This window comes from Dermochelys coriacea, chromosome 1 (genome assembly GCF_009764565.3).
Source record: "Dermochelys coriacea isolate rDerCor1 chromosome 1, rDerCor1.pri.v4, whole genome shotgun sequence".
In the NCBI taxonomy this organism is placed as follows: domain Eukaryota; kingdom Metazoa; phylum Chordata; order Testudines; family Dermochelyidae; genus Dermochelys; species Dermochelys coriacea.
Window position 1 is genome coordinate 156,997,880 of NC_050068.2, and position 23,924 is coordinate 157,021,803.

Here is a 23,924-nt window from a genome sequence, read left to right on the forward strand (position 1 = left end):
ATTTATTAGAGCATAAGCAAATGCATCCGATGAAGTGAGCTGTAGCTCACGAAAGCTTATGCTCTAATAAATTTGTTAGTCTCTAAGGTGCCACAGGTACTCCTTTTCTTTTTGCGTATACAGCAAGCAGGATCCCCTGGCAGCGAGACTCGTAGCCCAGGTCTAAAGGCTCAGGCTCCTGCTGTGGCGTTAAAAATTGTGGAACTGGAAGGGACCTCAAGAGATCATCTGGTTTAGTCCTCTGCACTCACGGCCAGACTAAGCATTATCTAGACCATCCCTGACAGGTGTTTGTCCAACCTGCTTTTACAAATCTCTAATGTTGTGGAATCTCCAGCCTCCCTAGGCAATTTATTCCAGGGCTTAACCACCCTGACAGGAAGTTTTTCCTGATGTCCACCCTAGACTGCCCTTGCTGCAATTTAAGGCCATTGCTTCTTGTCCTATCCTCAGAGGTTAAGGAGAACAATTTTTCTTCCTCCTTCTTGTAACAACTTTTTATGTAGTTGAAAACCGTTATCATGTCCCCACTCTATCTTTTCTCCAGACTAAACAAATCCAGTTTTTTCAATCCTCCCTCATAGGTCATGTTTTCTAGACCTTTAATCATTTTTGTTGCTCTTCTCTGGATTTTCTCCAGTTTGTCCACATCTTTGCTGAAATGTGGTGCCCAGAACTGAACACAAGACTCCAGTTGAGGCCTAATCAGCGTGGAGTAGAGCAGAATAATTACTTCTTAGGTCTTGCTTACAACACTCCTGCTAATACTTTCCAGAATAATGTTTGTGGTGTGTTGTTGTTGTGTGTTTTTTTTTCTCAGAACACCTGTGTTGATCAGGTTTGCTGTGTGGATGTACCCTTAGAAAACCAGGGCATGTTAAATACATTAAATGCTGTCACAGTGACTTCTGCTGTGAGACGTGAGCTTGGGAGGACTTCTGCTGATAGATGCAAAGAAATAAAACTTCAATTTGCAATCTGTAGTATATATTTGTGTGAACCTAAATGCACTATAAAAGCACTATACTGAGGAATATTATTCTCTCTACTTCTTTATTTTATTTTAAACACAGTTGAGGAAACTTGGTCACTTAATTCAAGTGATCTATTCAACATCACATAACTTTTGGAAGAAGTGGGAATAGATAGAACTGGGGGTTATATCTGACTAATTACTTATTGTTATGTGCAGTGGTGTGGTAGCCGTATTGGTCCCAGGATATTAGAGAAACAAGGTGGTTGAGGTAATATCTTTTATTGGGCCAACTTCTTTTGGTGAGAGAGATGAGTTTTTGAGCTTACACCGACCTGAAGAAGAGCTCCAAAACTTGTCTTCCTCACCAAAAGAAGTTGGTCCAATAAAAGATATTACTTCACCCACCTTGTCTCTCTACGTAAAAGAATGAATGGACACAAATCAGATGTCAAGAATTATAACATTCAAAAACCAGTTGGAGAACACTTCAATCTCTTTGGTCACTCGATCACAGACCTAAGAGTGGCTATCCTTCAACAAAAAAGCTTCAAAAACAGACTCCAACGAGAGACTGCTGAATTGGAATTAATTTGCAAACTGGATACAATTAACTTCGGCTTGAATGGAGACTGGGAATGGATGAGTCATTACACAAAGTAAAACTATTTTCCCATGGTATTTCTCCCCCCCACCCCATCCCCCACTGTTCCTCTGATATTCTTGTTAACTGCTGGAATTAGCCTACCTTGCTTGTCACCATGAAAGGTTTTCCTCCCCCCCCCCCCCCCCCCCCCCCCCCCCCCCCGCTGCTGGTGATGGCTTATCTTAAGTGATCACTCTCCTTACAGTGTGTATGGTAAACCCATTGTTTCATGTTCTCTGTGTGTGTGTATATAAATCTCTCCTCTGTTTTTTCCACCAAATGCATCCGATGAAGTGAGCTGTAGCTCACGAAAGCTTATGCTCTAATAAATTTGTTAGTCTCTAAGGTGCCACAAGTACTCCTTTTCTTTTTGCGAATACAGACTAACACGGCTGCTACTCTGAAACTTTACATAGATTCGCAAAAAGAAAGTTTCAGAGTAGCAGCCGTGTTAGTCTGTATTCGCAAAAAGAAAAGGAGTACTTGTGGCACCTTAGAGACTAACACATTTATTTGAGCATAAGCTTTCGTGAGCTACAGCTCACTTCATCGGATGCCTCTGTATTTTCCACCAAATGCATCCGATGAAGTGAGCTGTAGCTCACGAAAGCTTATACTCAAATAAATTTGTTAGTCTCTAAGGTGCCACAATCTATGTAAAGAATCTTACTTTAATATTTTCATTTTCACTCTGTTGCCTGAACCAGAACAGCTGGGATTTTGTTAAGACAGCACAGGTGTGTTTTTGAAGTGGTGGTGGTGGGGAACTGCAAAAGAAACAAACAAAATGAGAAGTAAAAATTAAGGGAAGCATACAAAGAGAAGAGAAAGAGGAGGAAGCAAGATAAAAGATGTTATCTCACCCACCTTGTTTCTCTAATATCCTGGGACCAATACAGCTACCACATTGCTGCACATAACAAAAGTTACTAGTCAGACATAACCCAGTTCTATCTCTTCCCAGTTCTTCCAAAAGTTATGTGATGTTGAACAGATCACTTGAATTAAGTGACCAAGTTTCCTCAACTGTGCTTAAAATAAAATAAAAAAGTAGAGAGAATAATACTCCTCAGTATAGTGCTTTTATAGTGTATTAAGGTTCACACAAGAAGGGAGAGTAAATAATAGAAAAGGTGTGGGAGAAATACAAATGCCATAGGTGTTGTTCTGATAGTTTAGTGGCAGTGCATACTTGGAATGACCCTCATTCCCCCATCCACCTAGAGGTGGGAAAGTTGCAGAGACAGCTCAGGACTTTAGGGAAAAGGCTACATGTATAGTTCTTTAGCAACCCCTTGTGGCTGACTGAAGGAAGTTTGTGTGCAGTGTTGCAGTCATGCTGGTCCCAGGATATTAGAGACAAATTGAGTGAGGTAATATCTTTTATTGCACCAACTTCTGTTGATGAGAGAGACACGTTTTTGAGCTTAAACAGAGCTCTTCTTCAGAAGGAAGTTTAACAGGTTTGAGGGGAGCTGTTTTCACTAGAGGTTTTTTGCCAGCATGGTAGTTACTGGCTTACTTTAAAAATTAACTGACCAGTGTGGGCACGCAGCTATTAGGACAGGTGGATTTGCAAGGCAAGAGATGATAATCAGTTGCCTATCTATTTGCACATTTTTCAGGGTTACTATATGAACATTTCTGACTAGTTTTGGAGGGGTTCTAATAGTGTACACATCAAATAAAGATTGGGGATTTCAACATATGTCTAATTTTGTGTCCTTTTTGGTAGGTGAGGTAGTCCCCATAATGCAAGGTTCTTGGAGAGGGAGAAGAGGGGAAATTAAGGTTCCTGGGATGATGTTCCTTTCTGTCCCCCCTAAAAGGAGCAGAATTTAAATAAAAAGGGGAAATAAGAGGAGAGAGAGACACCACAAGAGAGACTTGTGGAAATAGACAGGATTGTAAGAAAAAAAGTAGACACATATAATACAAAGTGATCAAAGCAGAAGAGAGTAAGAAATATGTTGCTTCATTCTAGGGTGAAAAATTGTATTTGTGGGGTTTGTTTAGCACCCAGTTTAGTTGCTGGATGTAACATAAACATTATAATTGGATTGGTGGTTGAAATAAGCAAAATATCACTTTGAAATTTTGCAATCCTGTCTTTTGAAAGCATGTTGGAGAACAGATATTGAAGACAAAGAAAACTGAAGCTCTTAGTGATAATTCGTGAATGTACAGTACAGTTTTCAAGACCGTGCAATGTGCACCTTCACCTCTGAGATTAGAGCTGAGTCCTCACTTTATTTTGGCATTGAGTTTTTTTTTTTTTAAATCATGGGTTTTTTTTAAACCAGAGCTAATTTCCTCAGGCTGCAGAGTTGAAATGGATGCTGTAGCAATAGTTAGGTACAAGAAGAGGAATTACATGACTCTTACTGGTCTTAACTTGGAATTTAATTGCTTCTGTGTGTTTTTGGTTCATCATGAATGTTAATTTAAGAATTTTTAAAATTTAATTGTTCTTTTGTGGTGAATAGAAATATTTCCAGTAGAAGAACTATTATAATTTAGCAACATTGTTGGGGGCTTCAGAAAACTTTTGAGTTCATTTAAAAATTTGAAAGGTACAGCATAAGCCTTAGGTCATTCTAAAGACAGTAGTTCAGCATGTGTATGACACTTGCTATTTTCAAAGTCCCATGCTTTAAAAGACCACTAGATAACATTTCCTTTCAAAATAAAATTCTATATTTCTGAAGAGCTATCGAATGGAGGGAGATGCATTTGTGGGAGAGAAGGAAGGATATGTTACTAGAATACAAATTAGAGAATATTGCAGAGTAACAAAGATATCTGTGGTCTGTTCCATGTTTCAGAAGGCTGAGACCAAAGAGGAATTTGTTAAAGTCAGAAAGAGAGATTTGGAGAGACTGACAACTGAAGTGATGCAGATACGAGACTTCCTACCTCGAATACTGAATGGAGATGTCTTGGAGAGCTTCCGGAAATTGGATGTTATTGAAACAAGTGAGTTGCACCATGTTAGCAGCAATCATAAATACTTCCAACACTGTTTAGAACAAACACAGCCCGGTATATACAAATGGCTATAGATTTTTGTTGACACATTCTGCTTAAATATTTTGTTAAAGGATAACCCTGGTGTTTTTCAAAATTTCAGAATTAACTAGACATATGTCAATCAATTAAATTTTTAAAAAATTTTTAATTAGTTAACTGAAGACAAAATCTTTTACTCACGCAAGCTGCTGTTTTCCTATTAAAAGACAGAAAGGAAGAGAGATTGGGACAGGAAGAAACTCATTCTGCATTGAAAACCATGAGAGAAGTGCAACGGAAGATGAGGCTCCAAAGAAATTGGACCTTTTTGAACATAAGGCATATCTATCTGCTTCCCTTCAACTTTATATCACAAACTACTAGGCTTTGTTTGCAAAATACAGTTTTTTTGAGATGGCAGAGGGTAACCCCTTTCCTATCCAAGCTCCAACAGCTGTGGAGAAGAACTGAGGGAGACCATCAAAGAAGGCCAAATAGTAGTAAAGATGGTGCTGCCAGTTTCTGTGGATGCATCGTAGATGGCTGCCGGATCCATGGTCATGGCCATTACACCTACATGCCTCTTAGTTGCAGATACCTGGTATTCCGAAAGAAGTACAAACTTCTATAAAAGACTTCAAGGAGACGAAGTACTTCAGTAACGATGGATGAAGTGCTCCACTCCTTTAAAGATTCCAGAGCTCTGCTGAGGTCAGTAGTAAACTATTCTCCAGTACCACACTAAAAGCTGTTCCAATATCAGCTCCGACACGACAAAGAATGCTATCCTTCCTGCATAACTGCCAAGCAGAATAACCATCCAGGAAACAGCTTCTTATTCCAGAAGAGACCCATCATCCTCCATCATGCACCCGAATCCCTCTCAGGGGCAGCAGGTTTGATGGGAGTGTCGGGAGCCTCATCAAGAGCAATCCAGAGTTGATCTTCAGAAAATGCTTTACCCCCTTCCTAGGGGTGTGGCCAGAGATTACTGTTGACAAATGGGTGTTAAACATCATTGCTCACTGCTACCCCATCCACTTTCATTTTTTGCCTCTAACCTACTTCCTTTTACTGTCTCTCTTCAGGGACCCTTCTTGCGAGTGCCTGTTACAGAAAGAAGTCTCTCAGAAGCCACAGAGAAGGTGCTGCAAGAGTATGGGGGTAGAGGCATCTGCTTGTAATACTTCCTTATTATAAAGAAGAAAATGGGGTCTTTGTCCTGTCCTACATCTGAGGAGACCAAACAAATATGTACACTGCCTCAGATTTAGGATTGTAATGCTTGCCTCCATTATTTCATCTCTTCAGGCTCAAGTTCGGTTCTGTGCTCTCAACTCACAAGACAGACTTCCACATAGCCACCATCTACCCGGCCCACAGGAAGTACCTGAGATTTACAGTGGGTCCTACTCACCAACAGTATAAGGTATTGTTATTCCGGCTCTTCACGTCACTAAGAGACTTCAGAAAATGCCTAACTGTGGTGATGGCAGCAGTGCACCTGAGAAAGAGGGTCATCCACATCTGTCTATGGCCAGATGATGAGTTAATCGTTGGCAGCTCACAACAAGAGACATTGACAAGTTTCAGTTATATTCTCTGTCCCTTTTCCTAGCTGTACTTCTGGAAAATGTCCCTGTGGCCTGCCGCCTCCCGCAGCTCCCATTAGCTTGGAACTGCGAAACAGTGGCCACTGGGAGCTGAGCGGGCCTATGCCTGCAGACGGTCAATGTCAGCAAAATGTCTCGTGGCCCGCAATCAGATTACCCTGATGGGCCGCAGGTTGTCCACCACTGGCCTAATGTAAGCTTACTGGCCAGAGAACTTATTTCAGCGTGGGACCTCAATGTTATTCTCCTAAAACTTACAGAGTGCACCCCCGCTTTTGAGCCTCTTTCCTACTGTGCTCCATCCACCATCTCTCAAAACAATCTTTTAGTCAGCAGAGTGAGCGAGCTTCAGGCACACATGGCTGAACCTCCATACACATTGTTTCACGCAGTCAATGTGGTAGTGGGACCTTATGAAGATTCATACCCAAAATGGTTTCTGAATTCCATTTAAGTCAATCCTTTAATTTACCTGTGTTCTTCCCAAAACAACACTCAAGACAAGGGGAGAAGAAGCTACACAATCTGGATGTATCCAGAGCTCCTTGAAATTATATTGACAGGAATAAAATTTTCAAAATGTCCTCTAATCAGTTTTGACTACAGCTGGTTGTTTCATCGGAAAGTTTGTCAAACTGGATAACACAAAGTGTCTTGACGTGTTACCAGTTGGCTGGTGTACCTCCCCCACCAAATATCAAGGCTCACTCCATCAGAACTCAAACAACATCTTCGGCCTGCTTCTGAAATGTGCCAATATCAGAAATCTGCAAGACAGCTACATAGAGCAATTGCCTTATATTTGTCAAGCATTATTCCAAATTTGGGAGAGCAGTACTCTAATTTTGATTTGACTGATACAGCTGATACTCCTCATTCATACCATCTGGAGAAGATACTGTTGCCAGTCATGTACAGTAAGATCCATGCTGGCACATACTCGTAGAAGAAAGAATAGCTATTTACCCTACAGTAACTGGTTTCTTGAGATGATGCCATAATCTGCCCTCTTTCCCTGCTTGTCAGAGTCCTCAGCAGCACAGGCTTTGAGTTGCTAGGGAACTGAGAGAGAATTGCACCCAGTCTGCCCTTGTGCATGAGCATAAGAGTAACAAGAAGGGTTTCTTCAGGTATGTTGGCAACAAGAAGAAAGCCAAGGAAAGTGTGGGCCCCTTACTGAATGAGGGAGGCAAGCTAGTGACAGAGGATGTGGAAAAAGCTAATGTACTCAATGCTTTTTTTGCTTCTGTTTTCACTAACAAGGTCAGCTCCCAGACTGCTGTGCTGGGCAACACAAAATGGGGAAGAGATGGCCAGCCCTCTGTAGAGATAGAGGTGGTTAGGGACTATTTAGAAAAGCTGGACGTGCACAAGTCCATGGGGCCGGACGAATTGCATCCGAGAGTGCTGAGGGAATTGGCGGCTGTGATTGCAGAGCCCTTGGCCATTATCTTTGAAAACTCGTGGCGAACGGGGGAAGTCCCGGATGACTGGAAAAAGGCTAATGTAGTGCCCATCTTTAAAAAAGGGAAGAAGGAGGATCCTGGGAACTACAGACCGGTCAGCCTCACCTCAGTCCCTGGAAAAATCATGGAGCAGGTCCTCAAAGAATCAATCCTGAAGCACTTAGAGGAGAGGAAAGTGATCAGGAACAGTCAGCATGGATTCACCAAGGGAAGGTCATGCCTGACTAATCTAATCGCCTTTTATGATGAGATTACTGGTTCTGTGGATGAAGGGAAAGCAGTGGATGTATTGTTTCTTGACTTTAGCAAAGCTTTTGACACGGTCTCCGACAGCATTCTTGTCAGCAAGTTAAGGAAGTATGGGCTGGATGAATGCACTATAAGGTGGGTAGAAAGCTGGCTAGATTGTCGGGCTCAACGGGTAGTGATCAATGGCTCCATGTCTAGTTGGCAGCCGGTGTCAAGTGGAGTGCCCCAGGGGTCGGTCCTGGGGCCCGTTTTGTTCAATATCTTCATAAATGATCTGGAGGATGGTGTGGATTGCACTCTCAGCAAATTTGCGGATGATACTAAACTGGGAGGAGTGGTAGATACGCTGGAGGGGAGGGATAGGATACAGAAGGACCTAGACAAATTGGAGGATTGGGCCAAAAGAAATCTAATGAGGTTCAATAAGGATAAGTGCAGGGTCCTGCACTTAGGATGGAAGAATCCAATGCACCACTACAGACTAGGGACCGAATGGCTCGGCAGCAGTTCTGCGGAAAAGGACCTAGGGGTGACAGTGGACGAGAAGCTGGATATGAGTCAGCAGTGTGCCCTTGTTGCCAAGAAGGCCAATGGCATTTTGGGATGTATAAGTAGGGGCATAGCGAGCAGATCGAGGGACGTGATCGTTCCCCTCTATTCGACACTGGTGAGGCCTCATCTGGAGTACTGTGTCCAGTTTTGGGCCCCACACTACAGGAAGGATGTGGATAAATTGGAAAGAGTACAACGAAGGGCAACGAAAATGATTAGGGGTGTAGAGCACATGACTTATGAGGAGAGGCTGAGGGAGCTGGGATTGTTTAGTCTGCAGAAGAGAAGAATGAGGGGGGATTTGATAGCTGCTTTCAACTACCTGAAAGGGGGTTTCAAAGAGGATGGCTCTAGACTGTTCTCAATGGTAGCAGATGACAGAACGAGGAGTAATGGTCTCAAGTTGCAATGGGGGAGGTTTAGATTGGATATTAGGAAAAACTTTTTCACTAAGAGGGTGGTGAAACACTGGAATGCGTTACCTAGGGAGGTGGTAGAATCTCCTTCCTTAGAGGTTTTTAAGGTCAGGCTTGACAAAGCCCTGGCTGGGATGATTTAACTGGGACTTGGTCCTGCTTTGAGCAGGGGGTTGGACTAGATGACCTTCTGGGGTCCCTTCCAACCCTGATATTCTATGATTCTATGATAAGGAGGCACAAGGGCATATGTAGCCCTAATAGTCACTGCTGTTCAGAAAACATTCCGAGCTTGGGTGCAGGAGGGGCATGTGCACTTACAATAGGATCCATACTGACTGCAACATTTCGAAGAATCACAGCTACTGTAGGGTAAGTACGATGGTTACATACTGTAGCAGGGCAGTTACCCTGCTCCTAAGAGAAATTCTTTCTTTGTGTGGCAGTAAATAGAACCACTTTAAGAACATAAGAATGGCCATACTGGGTCAGACCAAAGATCCATCTAGCCCAGCATCCTGTCTTCCGATAGTGGCCAATGCCAGGTGCCCCAGAGGCAATGACACTATCCCTGCCCATCCTGGCTAATAGCCATTGATGGACCTATCCTCCATGAATGTATCTAGTTCTTTTTTGAGCCCTGTTATAGTCTTGGTCTTCACAACATCCTCTAGCAAAGAGTTCCACAGGTTGACTGTGCGTTTTATGAAAAAATACTTCCTTTGTTTGTTTTAAACCTGCTGCATATTTTCATTTGGTGGCACCTAGTTCTTGTGTTATGAGAAGGAATAAATAACACTTCCTTATTTACTTTCTCCACATCAGTCATGATTTTATAGACCTCTATCATATCCCCCTTTAGTCTTCTCTTATCCAAGATGAAAAGTCCCAGTCTTATTAATCTCTCCTCATATGGAAGCTGTTCCATACCCCTAATCATTTTTGTTGCCCTTTTCTGAATCTTCCTTTTCCCATTCCAATATATATTTTTGGAGATGGGGTGACCACATCTGCATGCAGTGTTCAAGATGTGGGCGAACCATGGATTTATATAGAGGCAATATGATATTTTCTGGCTTACTATCTATCCCTTTTTTAATGATGCCCAATATTGTGTTTGCTTTTTTGTCTGCCGCTGCACATTGAGTGGATGTTTTCAGAGAATTATCCACAATGACTCCAAGATCTCGTTCTGGAGTGGTAACAGTTAATTTAGACCCCATCATTTTATATGTAAAGTTGGGATTATGTTTTCCAATGTGCATTACTTTGCATTTATCAACATTGAATTTCATTTGCGATTTTGTTGCCCAGTCACCCAGTTTTGAGAAATCCTTTTGTAGCTCTTCGCAGTCTTCATGGAACGTCACTATCTTGAGTAGTATTTTATTATCTGCAAATTTTGCCACCTCACTGTTTTACCCCTTTTTCTAGATCATTTATGAATATGTTATATAGGACTGGGCTCAGTACAGACCCCTGTGGGACACCACTATTTACCTCTCTTCATTCTGAAAATGGACCATTTATTCCTATCCTTTGTTTTCTACTTTTTAACCAGTTACCAGTCCATGAGAGAACCTTCCCTCTTATCCCATGATTGCTTACTTTGCTTAAGAGCTTTTGGTGAGGGACCTTGTCAAAGGCTTTCTGAAAATCTAAGTACACTATATCCATTGGATCCCCCCTTGTCCACATGCTTGTTGACCCCTTAAAAGAATTCTAGTTGATTGATGAGACATGTTGACTATTCCCCAACAAATTATGTTCATTTATGTGTCTGACAATTTTGTTCTTTACTATAGTTTCAACCTGTTTGCCGGCCTGTAATTGCCGGCCTCACCTCTGGAGCCACTTTGTTCTTTCCCAGTGAATTGTGGGAGAACTAGTCTGTCCTTCTGAGCACATGAGGGGAATTGTGAGAAGGCACTGGATGAAGTTTTTAAAATTAATTTTTTCCCTTCAGAATTTCAGGTTGTTGTTCAAATATAAGATAAATTAATATTTAAAGTGATTACTAAGTTGACTAAGTGGTACTGTATGTGGTTCAGAGAGGAGTCCTGGTCTCTCATTCTGTAGATTGCAGTGGGTGAAACTGTCCTATGAAGACTGCCCACCTAGTGTTGCAGGCTAGTTTGAAGTGGCATGGGTCTAATCTCCTGATTTATTAGTATTACAATAATTTTCACTTGATTTCTATTTATTACAGCAAAGCACTTTAAATAAAACTATATTTCTAATAAATCTGGAGATCAATTTCTCTTATTTAACTTTTTTTCTTTTTTCTTTTTTAAAGCAATCATGGATCAGTTTTCGACAGCACTATAAATATATGCTTAGCATTTATCTAGTGTTCTACAAACATTAATACATTTGGAGTGCTTGTACTACATTTTTAAATTGTTCACATACTTCATACCCCATAGATTAAATCAATATTTACTTCTAGTTGGTGTTGGTATTTTCCTCATCTTTGCCACTAAAAGTGAGGGCAAAGATTTCAGATAATCTGTAGATCATAAAAACTAATAAAAAATAGAAAATTAACGACATTAAAAATAAAGATAATGTTCTGAGCAAAAGGGAGTTCAATTTCAACATAGCTTACTGTGCCCTGTTGTGGTCAAGTATGAGAGATTTGATCCTTCATGGTGAATTCTCATGTATTTCCTGGTTTAAATCAAAAACTTCATGTTAATTTAATAGATTTTTTGTAATAATTGTTTAATAATGTGATACATGGTTATAGTCCCAGTTGGCCACAAGGAGGAGGCCTGACACAATCAAATATTAAAGCAGACTTTTCATATTACATTTGGCAGAATCTTCATGCTTAGTGTAAGGTAGCTGCTTGTAACTTCTTATTGTTTAATTTGTTCAAATTATATTTTGCAGACATGGGGAAAAGAGAACAAGAACTAGAGCAGGTGAGAATGGATTGTGAACACTTCAAAGCCCGTCTGGAAACAGCCCAATCAGATTGCATGAGGGAGAAAAAGGTACATTTGTTCACAAAAAAGTAAGCTATGATCTGTATGTTTGAATTTTAGTAAGAAGTGCAGGGAAATACTAGTTCAGCACTTGAACCTTGCAAGATATAATATCTCTTCAGTATATGGCTTCTGGACAACCTGGAAAACTGTTGGGCACTGAGTTCATATAACCAAATAATATGTAAATTATGCACCTAAAAGTTCTAGCCTTAATACTTTTTGTATGAAAGATTGTTCTAGAACAGAATGATCCATATGATAAAAGTAGTAAATTGAAACATGGCTGCAGAACTAATAATTATTTGAAGCTGAAATCTTAAAGGGAAACAAATTCACACTTCTCTCTGAATTTATTTACCTCTTGTCATAAATGTCTCTAAAATAACTAATTACGTATTATTCCCAAATGGAGTTGGGGGAAAACTAAATACGTTTGATAATTGTGTTCAGAGATCTCTCCTTTTTTTCAAACATAAAATTACAACTGAATTGGTATAATAAAGGGATTGTCTCTGTTACATATGTATGTATTGCATAGTCTATATGGGTTAAAAATAATTAGATTTTTTATATTGTGTGTGCCGCAATTGTTATGTGTCACAGGATGAATTTAGGACAGTTTTATCCCTAAATATGAATTTCCTTAATTTTTTTTTAGATTGTTTGACTCATTTTGAATCTGGTTTAACACACAGCACTGCAAATCTATATAAATGTGCTCTTTGTATCAAGATTGAGAAACACTCTACTTGGGTGTTTGTAAAGCTTGTTGCAAAATCTTTTCTGATAGTTGACATCAAGAGCTGTTTGGAGGAATTAGTCCCTTGAATTTAATATAACATTTCTATAATGTGTCTGTTTCAAAAGGAAAAATACATGGAATATAACACAGGTATTGCTGTGCACAAAATGAAACCTTCTCCCATCTGGGCTGACTTAAGCTGTGTGTATTTTTTGTTTTTAATACAGTATTTCTTTTTGGCCACTGTTCTCATTTCTCCTGCTGTCATGTCATGTACCACTAGCTGTACCCGAGTAAAACTCTAGATCTAACTATAGTTGCAATACTGCATAGAGACATTCTCAAGCAAAGTAAATGCTTGACTTCAGAAAGTGACTTAGGGATTGACTACATAGGGAAGATTATCTACAATAATGTAGGGTGTGAATTTAAAGTGCAGTAGCTATTCCAGAATAGCTCTTGGTGTGGATACTCTTGTTCCACAAAAAGAGTGCCTTTTTCCAGCTTATCTTGATCTGCTTCCAAAATGGATTAAGCTAAATCAGAAAAAAGCATTCTTACTCCAGAATAAGAATGTCCACGGGGGAGCAATTGTAGAATAAAGTAACTCCTCACTTAACGTCCTCCCGCTTCATGTTGTTTCAAAGTTACGTCGCTGCTCAATTAGGGAACATGCTTGTTTAAAGTTGTGCAATGCTCTCTTATAACATCGTTTGGCTGCCTGCTCTGAACACTGTATGTAAGATTTTGTGGAAGAGCAGCAACTTTACAAGGGAGCATTGCACAAGTTCCTCTTCTCCGCCTCCTCCCCTTCCCTCCCAGCGCTTCCCCGGTGTTTAGGACTTTCTGGGAGAGAGGGGTAGGAGCAGGGAAGTGCTGCATCTCCACGCCTCCCCCTCTGTCCCAGAAAGTCCTAAGCGCTGCCTAACAGCTGTTTGGTGGCACTTAGGACTTTCTGGGGGCGGGGAAGGAGCGGGGATGTGGCGTGTTCCAGAGAAGAGGTGGAGTTGGGGTGGGAAGAGTTGGGCCTGGAGTGGAGCGGGGACGGAAAGAGGCGGGCTTGGAGCATCCCCCAGCAAAGTCAGCGCCTGTTCTTCTCCGGGTAAGCTGCCACTGCTACTGCAAAGGTGCTTCCTAGCGGCCTTGCCTGCAGTGGGCTGTGCCTGTGGTGGGGTAAGCCAGGGAACTTCCCAATCACAGTAACAGTATATAATGCCTTTTGTCTGCCCCCCCAAAATTTCCTTGGAACCTAACCCCCCACATTTACATGAAATCTTATGGGAAAATTGGATTTGTTTAACATGCTTTCACTTAAAGTTGCATTTTTCAGGAACATAACTACAGCGTTAAGTGAGGAGTTACTGTAGCTTATTCTGCTGTAGCTATTCTGGTCCATTTCTCAGTGGTCTAAGCATCAGATCTGAAATACCTACACATCTTAATGCCACTGACTCAAATCCTGACATAATGGATTCAACCCTTCACTCTTACAAACTTGATAAACTGAGTGCCGTCCTGTTCACTGTGTGTGCTCTCTTTCAGATAAGACCTTAAAATAAATTATGGCACATTTAATAAGAGTAGGAGTTTCCCTGGTGTTCTTGGCCAAAGCTTTCACTCTCATCTTCATTGTTGTGCAGTATGTGCTGGTTGCCTTCCAGTCAAAAACTGTGTGTGCAGTGGTGTTGGTATGTATAGGTTTTGAAAGTCTTTGGGATCCTGATGGATATATGTATAGTATTATAATTGTCTACTTATTTGCATGTCATTATCCAAAATACTCTTTCAGTTGACGCTGTTTAGTAGCAGTGATAGTGGTGTCAGTCTGGGAACAAGTTAAAAGGTGTAGTCGTGTTTGTGAATGTACTAAATTGTTTTCTGCATGTTCATCAAGCTATCTGAAAACAGACTGGTGATTCATTGGTATGGATGTAAAAGAAAAACAAATTACCCGGAATTTATGGATAGGTAATCGTAGAATCGTAGAAATGTGGGGCTGGAAGGAATCTCAAGAAGTCATCAAGTCCAGCCCCCTGTATTGTGGCAGGACCAAGTAAATCTAGACCAGGGTGGCCAAACTTTCTGACCCTCTGAGCCACATCCGATAATCTTCAGAAGTTCGAGAGCCACAAGACATGCACAACCTTTACACATAAATTTTCTAAAATAGTAACATCCTACTTAATGTATCACAGCTAATTACTGTTAGAGCTACAGAACTTGTGGGTCTCCATCCTGGTCATAAGTCTTTGGAAAGTGGTTAATATGTTGTCAAGGCAGTACGGAGGAGCTCAGTCAGATGTTGATTAGTAAGGGCTGCATGATGTTTCGATTTTACGAACTTCATCATGGAGTACAGCAATTTACAGCAGTATGTTGTGCTGAAAATTGAAATGAGCCGCACACTAGTCTTCTTGAGTTGAGGATACTTCATTCCTGGCACTTGCTTCTTGAACTCAATTGTAGACTGTGATTTTTTCATTATCTTTAGACCTTAGTCCTCCTGAAGTTCCAGTAGTTCCATTTCTACAGCAGATGTTTCTGTAACCACGGTTTTGGGAATCGGAGAGCCATAGTTGATCACATCAACCATGAAAGGGTTTACAAGAAAAGCAAAGCAGGATCCCAGTTTTTCCAAATCTTCAAACCTGGCCTGAAAGTATCAAGCAATCCTTGTAATTTACCTCTGTATTCCTTGTGTTTGTGATCTTCTACTTCAATTTCAGGGAATATTTTTACCTTACTCTTGAGATGGGAAAAGTGGTTGAAGTCTCTTGACACTATATTGCTTTGCAGAAGCTTTAACTTGTTCTGGCAGCTGAATACTGTCTGAGTTAGGTCAGAAATAGTCTTATCCTTTCCTTGGAGTGCCACATTGAGAGTTTGCAGATGCCGCATAGTATCAGCGAAAAACACCAGATTCTGCATCCATTGCTCATTTTTCAGTTGTGGATAGGACTTTTCCTTTTCTTTAAGGAAAGCATTGAAAGGCTCCAGCAGTTCCATAAACCTATTTAAGACATTGCTGGTTGATAACTACCTCACAATACAGTAGAAAGAGACGTCATTAGGTTTGTCTTCAAGATCCAGTTCTTCAAATTTTTGAACTGTTGATGAGTTCTCCCATTTGAGCAGATGAAATTGACAAATTCTAGGACCATTTTTATTATATTTTTGTACTTGAAGTATCTGCCTGTGAGATGTTCACAATGGATGATAAAATGAACAGGGAGAAACTCTGGAAATTTGGGATTGCTTTTCAAGAGCCTGATAAGGCCTACGTTTTCCCCCACCATTGCAGGTGCTCCATCCATTGCTACACTGACAAGTTTATCCAGTGGTACATCGGCATTTGTAAATGCTTTGTCAAGTGCGTTCTTTATGTCAACACCATGAGTTGTTTCTTTAGCGCCACTAATTCCAACATTCCTTCTTTCACAATTACATCCATAGCAAACAAATACAGCTCATTGTGGTCTATCTTGTGTATCGTGGACAGGTGGAATGCTACAGAATTCTTTAGATCATTTTGCATCTATGATCTTGCTTGGAACATTAGCACTGATCTGGGAGATCTCTCTCTCCATAGGGTCGTGTGAAATTGGAATTTGCTTTATTCGTTGTTCAAGTTTTGTGTTACTTGGATCTGAAATTGCAACCACTTGGGCACAATTCTTCTTAACAAATTCTCTATCACAATATGGACATTTAGCACAAGCGATATTCCATGACCTAACAAAACTAGCTTTGGTCATTGTGTCAGCTTCCTTACTGAACACAGAAAGTAGTGTCTGTTGACTGTTCAGTCGTGATTTTAATGCGGTTAGCTTGTTCTTCCTTAATTCTGATTCAGGAGGGTATTTAGACAAAAAGTTATTATGATTATTTTGTAGCGAGGTTTCAAGTTGCTCACTTTGTAGTGAGTGAGCGATGCACTGCAAGTAAGGCACAGGAGTTTGCCACATTTAACAGTGAATGCAAAATCTTCCCCCCACATTCTGACTTGAAACTTCAGTTTTCTTCATACTTGCGTTTCTTACAATTTGAAGATGTCATCGTCATCTACGAAAGTAACGGAGGGTTAACACTTAAATCTGAAACTATTGAAATCTGACTTATGAACAGTAAACACAGTATGTGTTGTGCAGAATGTGGGAAGAACCCAAGCAAGGAGGTCCACACAGCATTACTTGAAGCAATTTTCTGTTATAATGGGCATGTGCAGCTGAAACCCTGACCTGGGCACCTCCTGCAGGGCTGGACTCCCAAGCACCGGCTCTTCCCAGCAGGGCTGCAGAGCTGTGCACTGGCTCTTCCTGGTGGGGCTGCAGCCCTGAGCCTTGGCTCCTCCAGCGGTGCTGCAGCTCTGTGAGCCACACTCAAACTCTTAAAGAGCCGCATGCGGCTCATGAGGTGCATTTTGGCCATGCCTTATAGTAATTTCATCTAGACTACATTTCCCTGTTTGCTTATGAAAATGTCATGGGGGATTGTGTCAAAAGTCTTACTAAAATCAAGATATATCACATCTAGAGCTTCCCCCTATTCAATAGACCAGTAACCCTGTCAAAGAAGGAAATGAGGTTGGTTTGGCATCATTTGTTTTTGACAAATCCGTGTTGGCTGTTCCTTGGATAATCCTGTTATCCTCCAGATGCATATCAACTGATTGTTTAATAATTTGTTCCAGTATCTTTCCAAGTGTCAGATTAGGTTGATTGGTTTATAATTCCCCGGGTCCTCTTTGTTCCCTTTTTTAAAGAAAGGTACCATAGTCTTCTGGGATCTCAGCCTCTCAAAGATAATTGCCAGTGGTTCTGAGATTGCTTCAACTAGTTCCATAAGCATCCTAGGATGAATTTCATCAGGTCCTACTGACTTGAATACATCCTGCTTTTCTGAATATTCTTTAACCTGTTTTTTCCCTATTTTGGCTTGCATTCCTTCCTCCTTGTTGATAATATTAATACTCTTTTCTTGGTCAAGAATGAATAATCTTTTGTATTCTACTGTTTCTTCACAAACCTAGGTAACTGTGACATCCCAAGTCTTGAACCCAGGCCCTGGGAATCCCTAGACAGCTGCACCATTCTGACCTCCACCCAATGGCTACTGAAACCTGGTGTGCTGAGAAGCTACTAGGGCTGTAGCCTCAGCCAAGGCACCACCTATGGGAGCTCAGGTTGGAGGATCGCCCACTTCCATCAGGAGGAGGAACAGGAAGTTTGTCTGATAATAAGGTGGTGTCCTTGTGGTTGCAAGGTGGTTGTGGCTGCATTGCACCCTGCTTGTGCCTGCTTACTGCACCCAACCTTGTTCCTGCTCTGCTCCTGGTTCCTGCCTTATCCCTGCCTTAGCTCCTGTTTCCTCTTGTGCTCCTGCTCCGTGCTTGATCCTTGCCTCTCCTTCTACCTTTGTGCCTCACCTCCAATTCTCAGTGATCAGTCCTGGCTCTGACCCTGACTCCGGCTTGACCCTTGGCGCTGGCATTTGGCATCTGACCTCAGCTTTGATTACTGGTTCTGACTCTGGCTTGACCTCTGGCTCTGGTAACTGGCAGTTGACTCTGGTGCTGACCTCGGTTTCGTTCCCCAAGCTGGATACCTGCTTTGCCCACTAGACCTGACTCCTGCTCTGACTAGTAGGCCAAACTGCCTACGTCTCGGTCCCTAACAATAACTTCTTTAGGAAATTAAAACACCCTCTGAACCTGAGCAAAATTGGAAGCATAAATGTAATCTTTGGTTCACTACTGTCTTCTTAACTAATCACTTTCTAGTTAGGTAGTTTATCACTGTCATAGTCATGAAGTTTGACCCTTCTTGGAAGATGTTGCATAGCACAATAAGTAGTCAGTGGTGTGCACCCATAGTAGACTTGCTTCTTGGAGGGTTGTTAGTGTGTTTTTTGCGGGGTCTGGTTTTCATTCATTTGCTATGATGATGTTTATGAACAGTTCCACTGTTTGATTTTTTTGCTGTGGCTTTGCATCCTGACAGGCTTATCCATTTATGACATTACCAAAATTATGTCTTATTAATCAACATCAGCATTTTCCTTCCCAAGTGCAAAATGCAAACAGTGAATAAATGTAATACGGAAAAGAAGAGGGATAGGAAGAAGGTTCAGTGTATTTGAGCAGAAGACTTGTTGCAAGCTGGTGTCAAAGAAGCTAATGGATCTGATGTTGAGTTTAGAGAAAAGAGAGTAAATTCAACAAACTCATTTTTAAATTAACAAGATTTTAATGACCGGTTTTAATAACTGACTGCTTATAGTACACACAGAAAAATTTCCAAAAACTATTTATTTACCAAGCAACAGAAGTCCCAGATTCTTTGGTATCAGTAATTAGTGTAACTCTATTGAGTAGACTACAGTAACAGAAGAATATATTGTGGATTGATGCTGAAAAATCTGCTCAATACATTTCATTTGCAAAACAGTGAATCATATGTTGCATTTCCCACTGACAGTAAATGTAATCAACACAAGGGTGGCTGTAAGATGTGATGTAGGCAGCTAGATGTGGACATAGGAAAATATCAACAAAATAGATTTTTAAACGACCAATTATGTGACCTGAGAGATCTAATTAAAGTAATCACTTCTAACAATAAAGTATGAATCTGCAAAGCATTGTGGATGTGTGGGGGTACCATGTAGTAGCATCTTATCTTTAGGTGACTTTAACTCTTTCAGTATTTTCAACCCCACAACTTCAAAAATTGAGACAACCCCCCAAAATTGAGATCCTTAGCTTTGAAATCCTGAGTATGGTGTTTTTGGTTTGGTTTGGTTTGGTTTGGTGGGTTTTTTTTTTAAATCATATGTTTGGGTTTTTTTTTTCTATACTCAAACTTATTAAGAAAACATACTCCCCCTCCCCCTGCCCTTATATGTGTGCCGGTGTCAGGATGGGAAACACACAAGGCACCCACACAAACAGGATGCTTCCTTCTGACATGGACTGTACTTTCCCCCTTTTTAACTCTTCAATTGGTATCCTTTTCTTTACTGGCCCCTACTCCCTCTGCCCAAGGCACTCTCCGAGAGGTGTGGTACAGCTCCCCCCCCGCCACCTCCATCTCCCTGTTTCAGTTCCCGACACCCCAGTCCTGATGTCACTTCCCCAGCCTGTCTAGCACTGCACATGTTGGGATAGTCTGAGTGGCCCAGAAGCCCATACCCCTCACTCCTCATCAGACTCCAGCAGTGCCCCTCCAACTCCCATCCTATACTCTAGCAGTGCCCCAGCTCCCTCCTCCCTTTTAGGCCTCAGCAAGTGCCCCCCCACCCCAGCCTGCAGGAAAAGCTCCTATTCTGGGAGTAGGGCTGTCCTGCAGGGATCCCCCCCGTCTAAATTAAGTTTGCTTTGTAGTGGTAATGGAGGGTGGGAGACGGTTGCTCCCTACTTCAGAGTGAGAAGCCTTCTCTGGGTATGTCTACACTACAATTAAAAGCTGGCAGCTGGCCCGTGCTAGCTGACTCTGGCAAAGGGGCTGTTTAAGTGTGGTGTAGATGTTGGGCTTGGGCAGCCTGAGCTCTGGGACCCTCCAATCCCACAGGGTTCAAGAGCCTGGGCTCCAGCTTGAGCCTGAACATCTGTACCACAAATAAACAGCCCCTTAGCCCAAGCCTGAGTTATCTGTATAATTGCAGTGCAGACATTCCCCTCAGTGTTGCATATGCTCTGTTCCCCATTGAGTGGCCAGGTGTGCTCAGGAATTGCCTGCAGCAGCTATACTGCTGTCTGTATCACAGGCTGCCAAAGCAAAAGCTGCAGGCTGCAAGTATGAAATCCTAAGGTGCATATGACTGTTTGTTTATTTACAAGTAGCTGCAAAAACTGCCCCCAAATCACAATGCTCAGAATATCTTCACAAGTGTTGGAAGCTCTGCTCTCTCTTTCCTTGAACCATTGTTCATTATTTAGTGTGATTTTTGGAAGGTTTATATTTAGTCCCTTTGAGGCCTCAATCTGGAAGGTTTTTTTAGGATATTGATACCTCTTGGTTTTCTTTGTGGTCTGCTCATGACTTACTTCTTTCTTATCTGGTCAGGCAATTCTGTCTGATTAGGAAGTAAGGATTAATTTTAAGACTAAATGCGACCTGGGAGTATCTTCAGTTCATGTTCCTCTTTCTGCCAACCTCCCATATGGCTGCGAGAAACATTTGCCACTCCAAAATACTTCCAGGTCTTGTTGAATTTACCAATTAAGTGCTGTGTTCTCTGTGCTGATCTATGGCAGAGTGAGCCAAGCACAAAACCAGTTAACCCAGCACTGAAGCAGACAGACCTGGGATGGGACTGCTGCTCCTACACCATGGATGACAGATCTTTGGAGCCCAGTGATCTGTGGTCCTAAGTTTGAAGGCCATCCCAAACATCAGGCCTAGAGCTTAGCGCTCTAGGGATCCTGTCTTAATCTGCCACTGCATGTAGGGAAAGTATAGCCTCTAGCTTCTCTGAGATAGGCCACAATTTTTTTCTGGGGCATTTATTCTAGCTCACAAACAACTTTATCTCACATGGCTGAGATACTTAGCAGTTTTTCACAGGACTGCTACCCTAAGACTCATCTGTCTTGCTAAAAGCTCTTGTCTCTCAGTGAGAGATGCAATTTTTTGTGTAGTAGGAGCTGATGCTACTTTAACTTGAACCACTGAGGCTATTGTAGCTGTCATTGTTCAACTCTAGCACTGCTTCATAAGTTGCAGGTGGCAGACTCCTAACTCCTGTTGACTTCCCCAGCACACAGCATGGTTACTCAGACTGCTATGGAGAGAGAATTTAGCTCTGTGGAAGTACTGTGAATTGCTGCATTTTATATATATGGCCGTAATATTGTTTCCCTTTCTCTGTCTTATCGGTAGAAACGTAGTTGGGATATTTTGAAACCAGATGAAATGCGCTTCAGTATTAATCTCCCAAAATTTACGTAAATTAATTTCAGGAGAAACTAGACCTTCGACAGCAGCTGAATGAGGCAAGACAGCAACTACTGCAACAGGCAGAATATTGTACAGAAATGGGAGCTGCAGTCTGTACTTTGTTATGGGGTGTCTCTAGCAATGAGGAAGCAGTTAAAAACATTCTAGGAGGGGTGAGTACTGCAGATGTATATATTTTCATGGGAATGTTTAGGTATTATAGGTAGATAACGTGCTTTAAATAACATATCTTAACACATAGGTGTATTTCAGTAATTGAACATATAGCAAAATAATTCTCTGAATTGTTTATTCTTTTTGGTCTATCCAATTTTTATAGTCTATAAATGGTTTAATGTAGATCAAGCAGGGAACAAACTAATTTAATATTTGATGTTACAAGGCACAGATAAGAGGGACATTTTCTTCTCTCATCTGCTATCATCAGACTGGAAATGCAGATTACTACCATTACAGTGTAAATAATTTTGTAAACCCACCACCAGAGGAAAAAAATCCCTGACATTACTTCAGCAATTTCCTCGCGCACTTATTCTCCAAAGTACGTACCTACCAACCAGTCTTCCCCATCTCAGTGCTCATCAGAAAATGTGCACAGTCTACCTCTCATGCCATGAAACACAAGGAATTATGGGATGTTTCTTCCTCTGTTCCTTCTTCTAGACCACAAAATTAAAAGTGATAGTTTTAAAACCAATTTAAAATGGAGAAGAGTGATAGAGTACTATGACCAATTAAGATTCTAACCCGTGCTGTTGTGGTGAAGGAAGTGCGTGTTTGGAACTATTTAGCCATACTAACATATTTCATTCAAAACATCAATTATGTCACTTTCTAAGAGGAATATTCCATGGATCATGATTTTAAAATAGCTGCAGTTCTTGCGCATTGATAGTAATAGGCACCTAGGATGTGTGGTTGGTTTATGTGAAATATACAAATGTAGTGTCAGTGCACCACGTTAAAGTCATTATACTGAGGAGGAATTGGCTACTTATTTCTCAGTGCCCAGGAATCGTTTGTAAAAAAAGGTTAAAAGCGTGCCAAGTGTAAATGAATGCAACTGCTCTGGAATTCTCTGGGTGACAAATTGAAATACGGTATACTCCCAATTTTCCCAAACCTTATTATCTGAACCTCTGCATTATCCAAATCCCAGGGAACAAGGAAGGGATTTGGATAATGGAAAGGTTCGGACAATAGAGCAGAAATTTCCAGCCATGGGAGAGGTAACCCTGCTGGTGAATGGCTCCTGGGGCAGTGTAGGGAGCCCTCCAGAGCCCTGCTGTCACAGGAGCGAGTGAGCAGGGCCATGACAGCACAGCTTTAGAGGGCTCCCTGCACTGCCCTAGGGCTGGTGACACCCAGTCCCTGCAGATGCAAGGTGCAGGGAATGCTGCAGTCCTGGTGGGTCAGAGCAGAGTCCTGCCCAGACAGTACAGCCTCCTCCCCAGCACCTTGCAGAGGGCTCCTTGCAGTGTCACTCCTGTCCTCTTGATTATCCAAACTCCTGATTATCTGAACAAAATTCATGTCCACCATGCTATTCAGATAATTGGGAGCATACCGTATAAGATACATTTTAGGTATAAATTGATCTTAATTTGTCATTCAGTGGATGTGCAAATGAGTATAACTTACACAGCTTTATCTTGCACTCTGTTATCAGTTTCTTTTTCTGCAATGCTGCTTCTGTCCCTAGACATATTTAAGTTGCTCATTTTACTATCACACTAAATGCCACTTAGATGAGCCCAAGTTGCACTACTTTACCATTTTTTCCAGTTTCCTGATCAGTTTACACTCCTCATTTAACTACTTCTACCATTTATGTAACTGCTGAATTTGGCAGCTGAGTTCTAGTCACTGGAAGGATGTCTCTCATAAGGGAGGAGTTCTGCAAGAGACAATAAATTATAGCATGTAAAGAAATGACATGTACAGTGGGTAGAGGTAACACTCGTATCCTATCGTATGTTCCTTTCAGTATTACTTAGTGCAACCTGTGAAAGTGATTGTTTTCCCTCCGCACTTGCAGAGCAAAGCAGTAAAGTTTTTCACAATTACGGGACAAACTATGGAGAGCTTTGTGAGGTCATTAGGTGAAGATACCAAACACCAAGATCTGGATTCTGATGAAAATCAGTTTGTATTAGCTTTGGCAGGGATTGTGACAAGTAAGTCAGTTTTGTATGTCAGGACTATATTCCACATGTACTGTAAGGAGCATATATTGCTGTAAATGTGTGATGATTTATATCTAGCTGTTTGACTAAATAACTGATTTTTTAAAATGTTAGTATCATGT

At 41.3% G+C, this 23,924-nt stretch overlaps 1 protein-coding gene across 5 annotated transcripts in view; it reads left to right on the plus strand.

Moving 5' to 3' along the window:
- The window catches only part of LOC119850075 (heat shock transcription factor 2 binding protein), a 96,486-nt gene that overhangs the window by 702 nt on the left and 71,860 nt on the right, over window positions 1-23,924 (plus strand). For 2 of the 5 annotated variants that reach the window (XM_043506582.1, XM_038387773.2), the window contains exons 2-5: window positions 4,445-4,595; window positions 11,820-11,923; window positions 21,619-21,768; window positions 23,655-23,793. In XM_043506582.1, the coding sequence (XP_043362517.1) occupies window positions 4,445-4,595; window positions 11,820-11,923; window positions 21,619-21,768; window positions 23,655-23,793 (544 nt within the window). Of the gene's footprint in view, window positions 1-130; window positions 288-4,444; window positions 4,596-9,161; window positions 9,297-11,819; window positions 11,924-21,618; window positions 21,769-23,654; window positions 23,794-23,924 lie in introns of those variants that run through there. The other 3 variants (XM_043506575.1, XM_043506587.1, XM_043506580.1) reach the window with 3 other exon arrangements.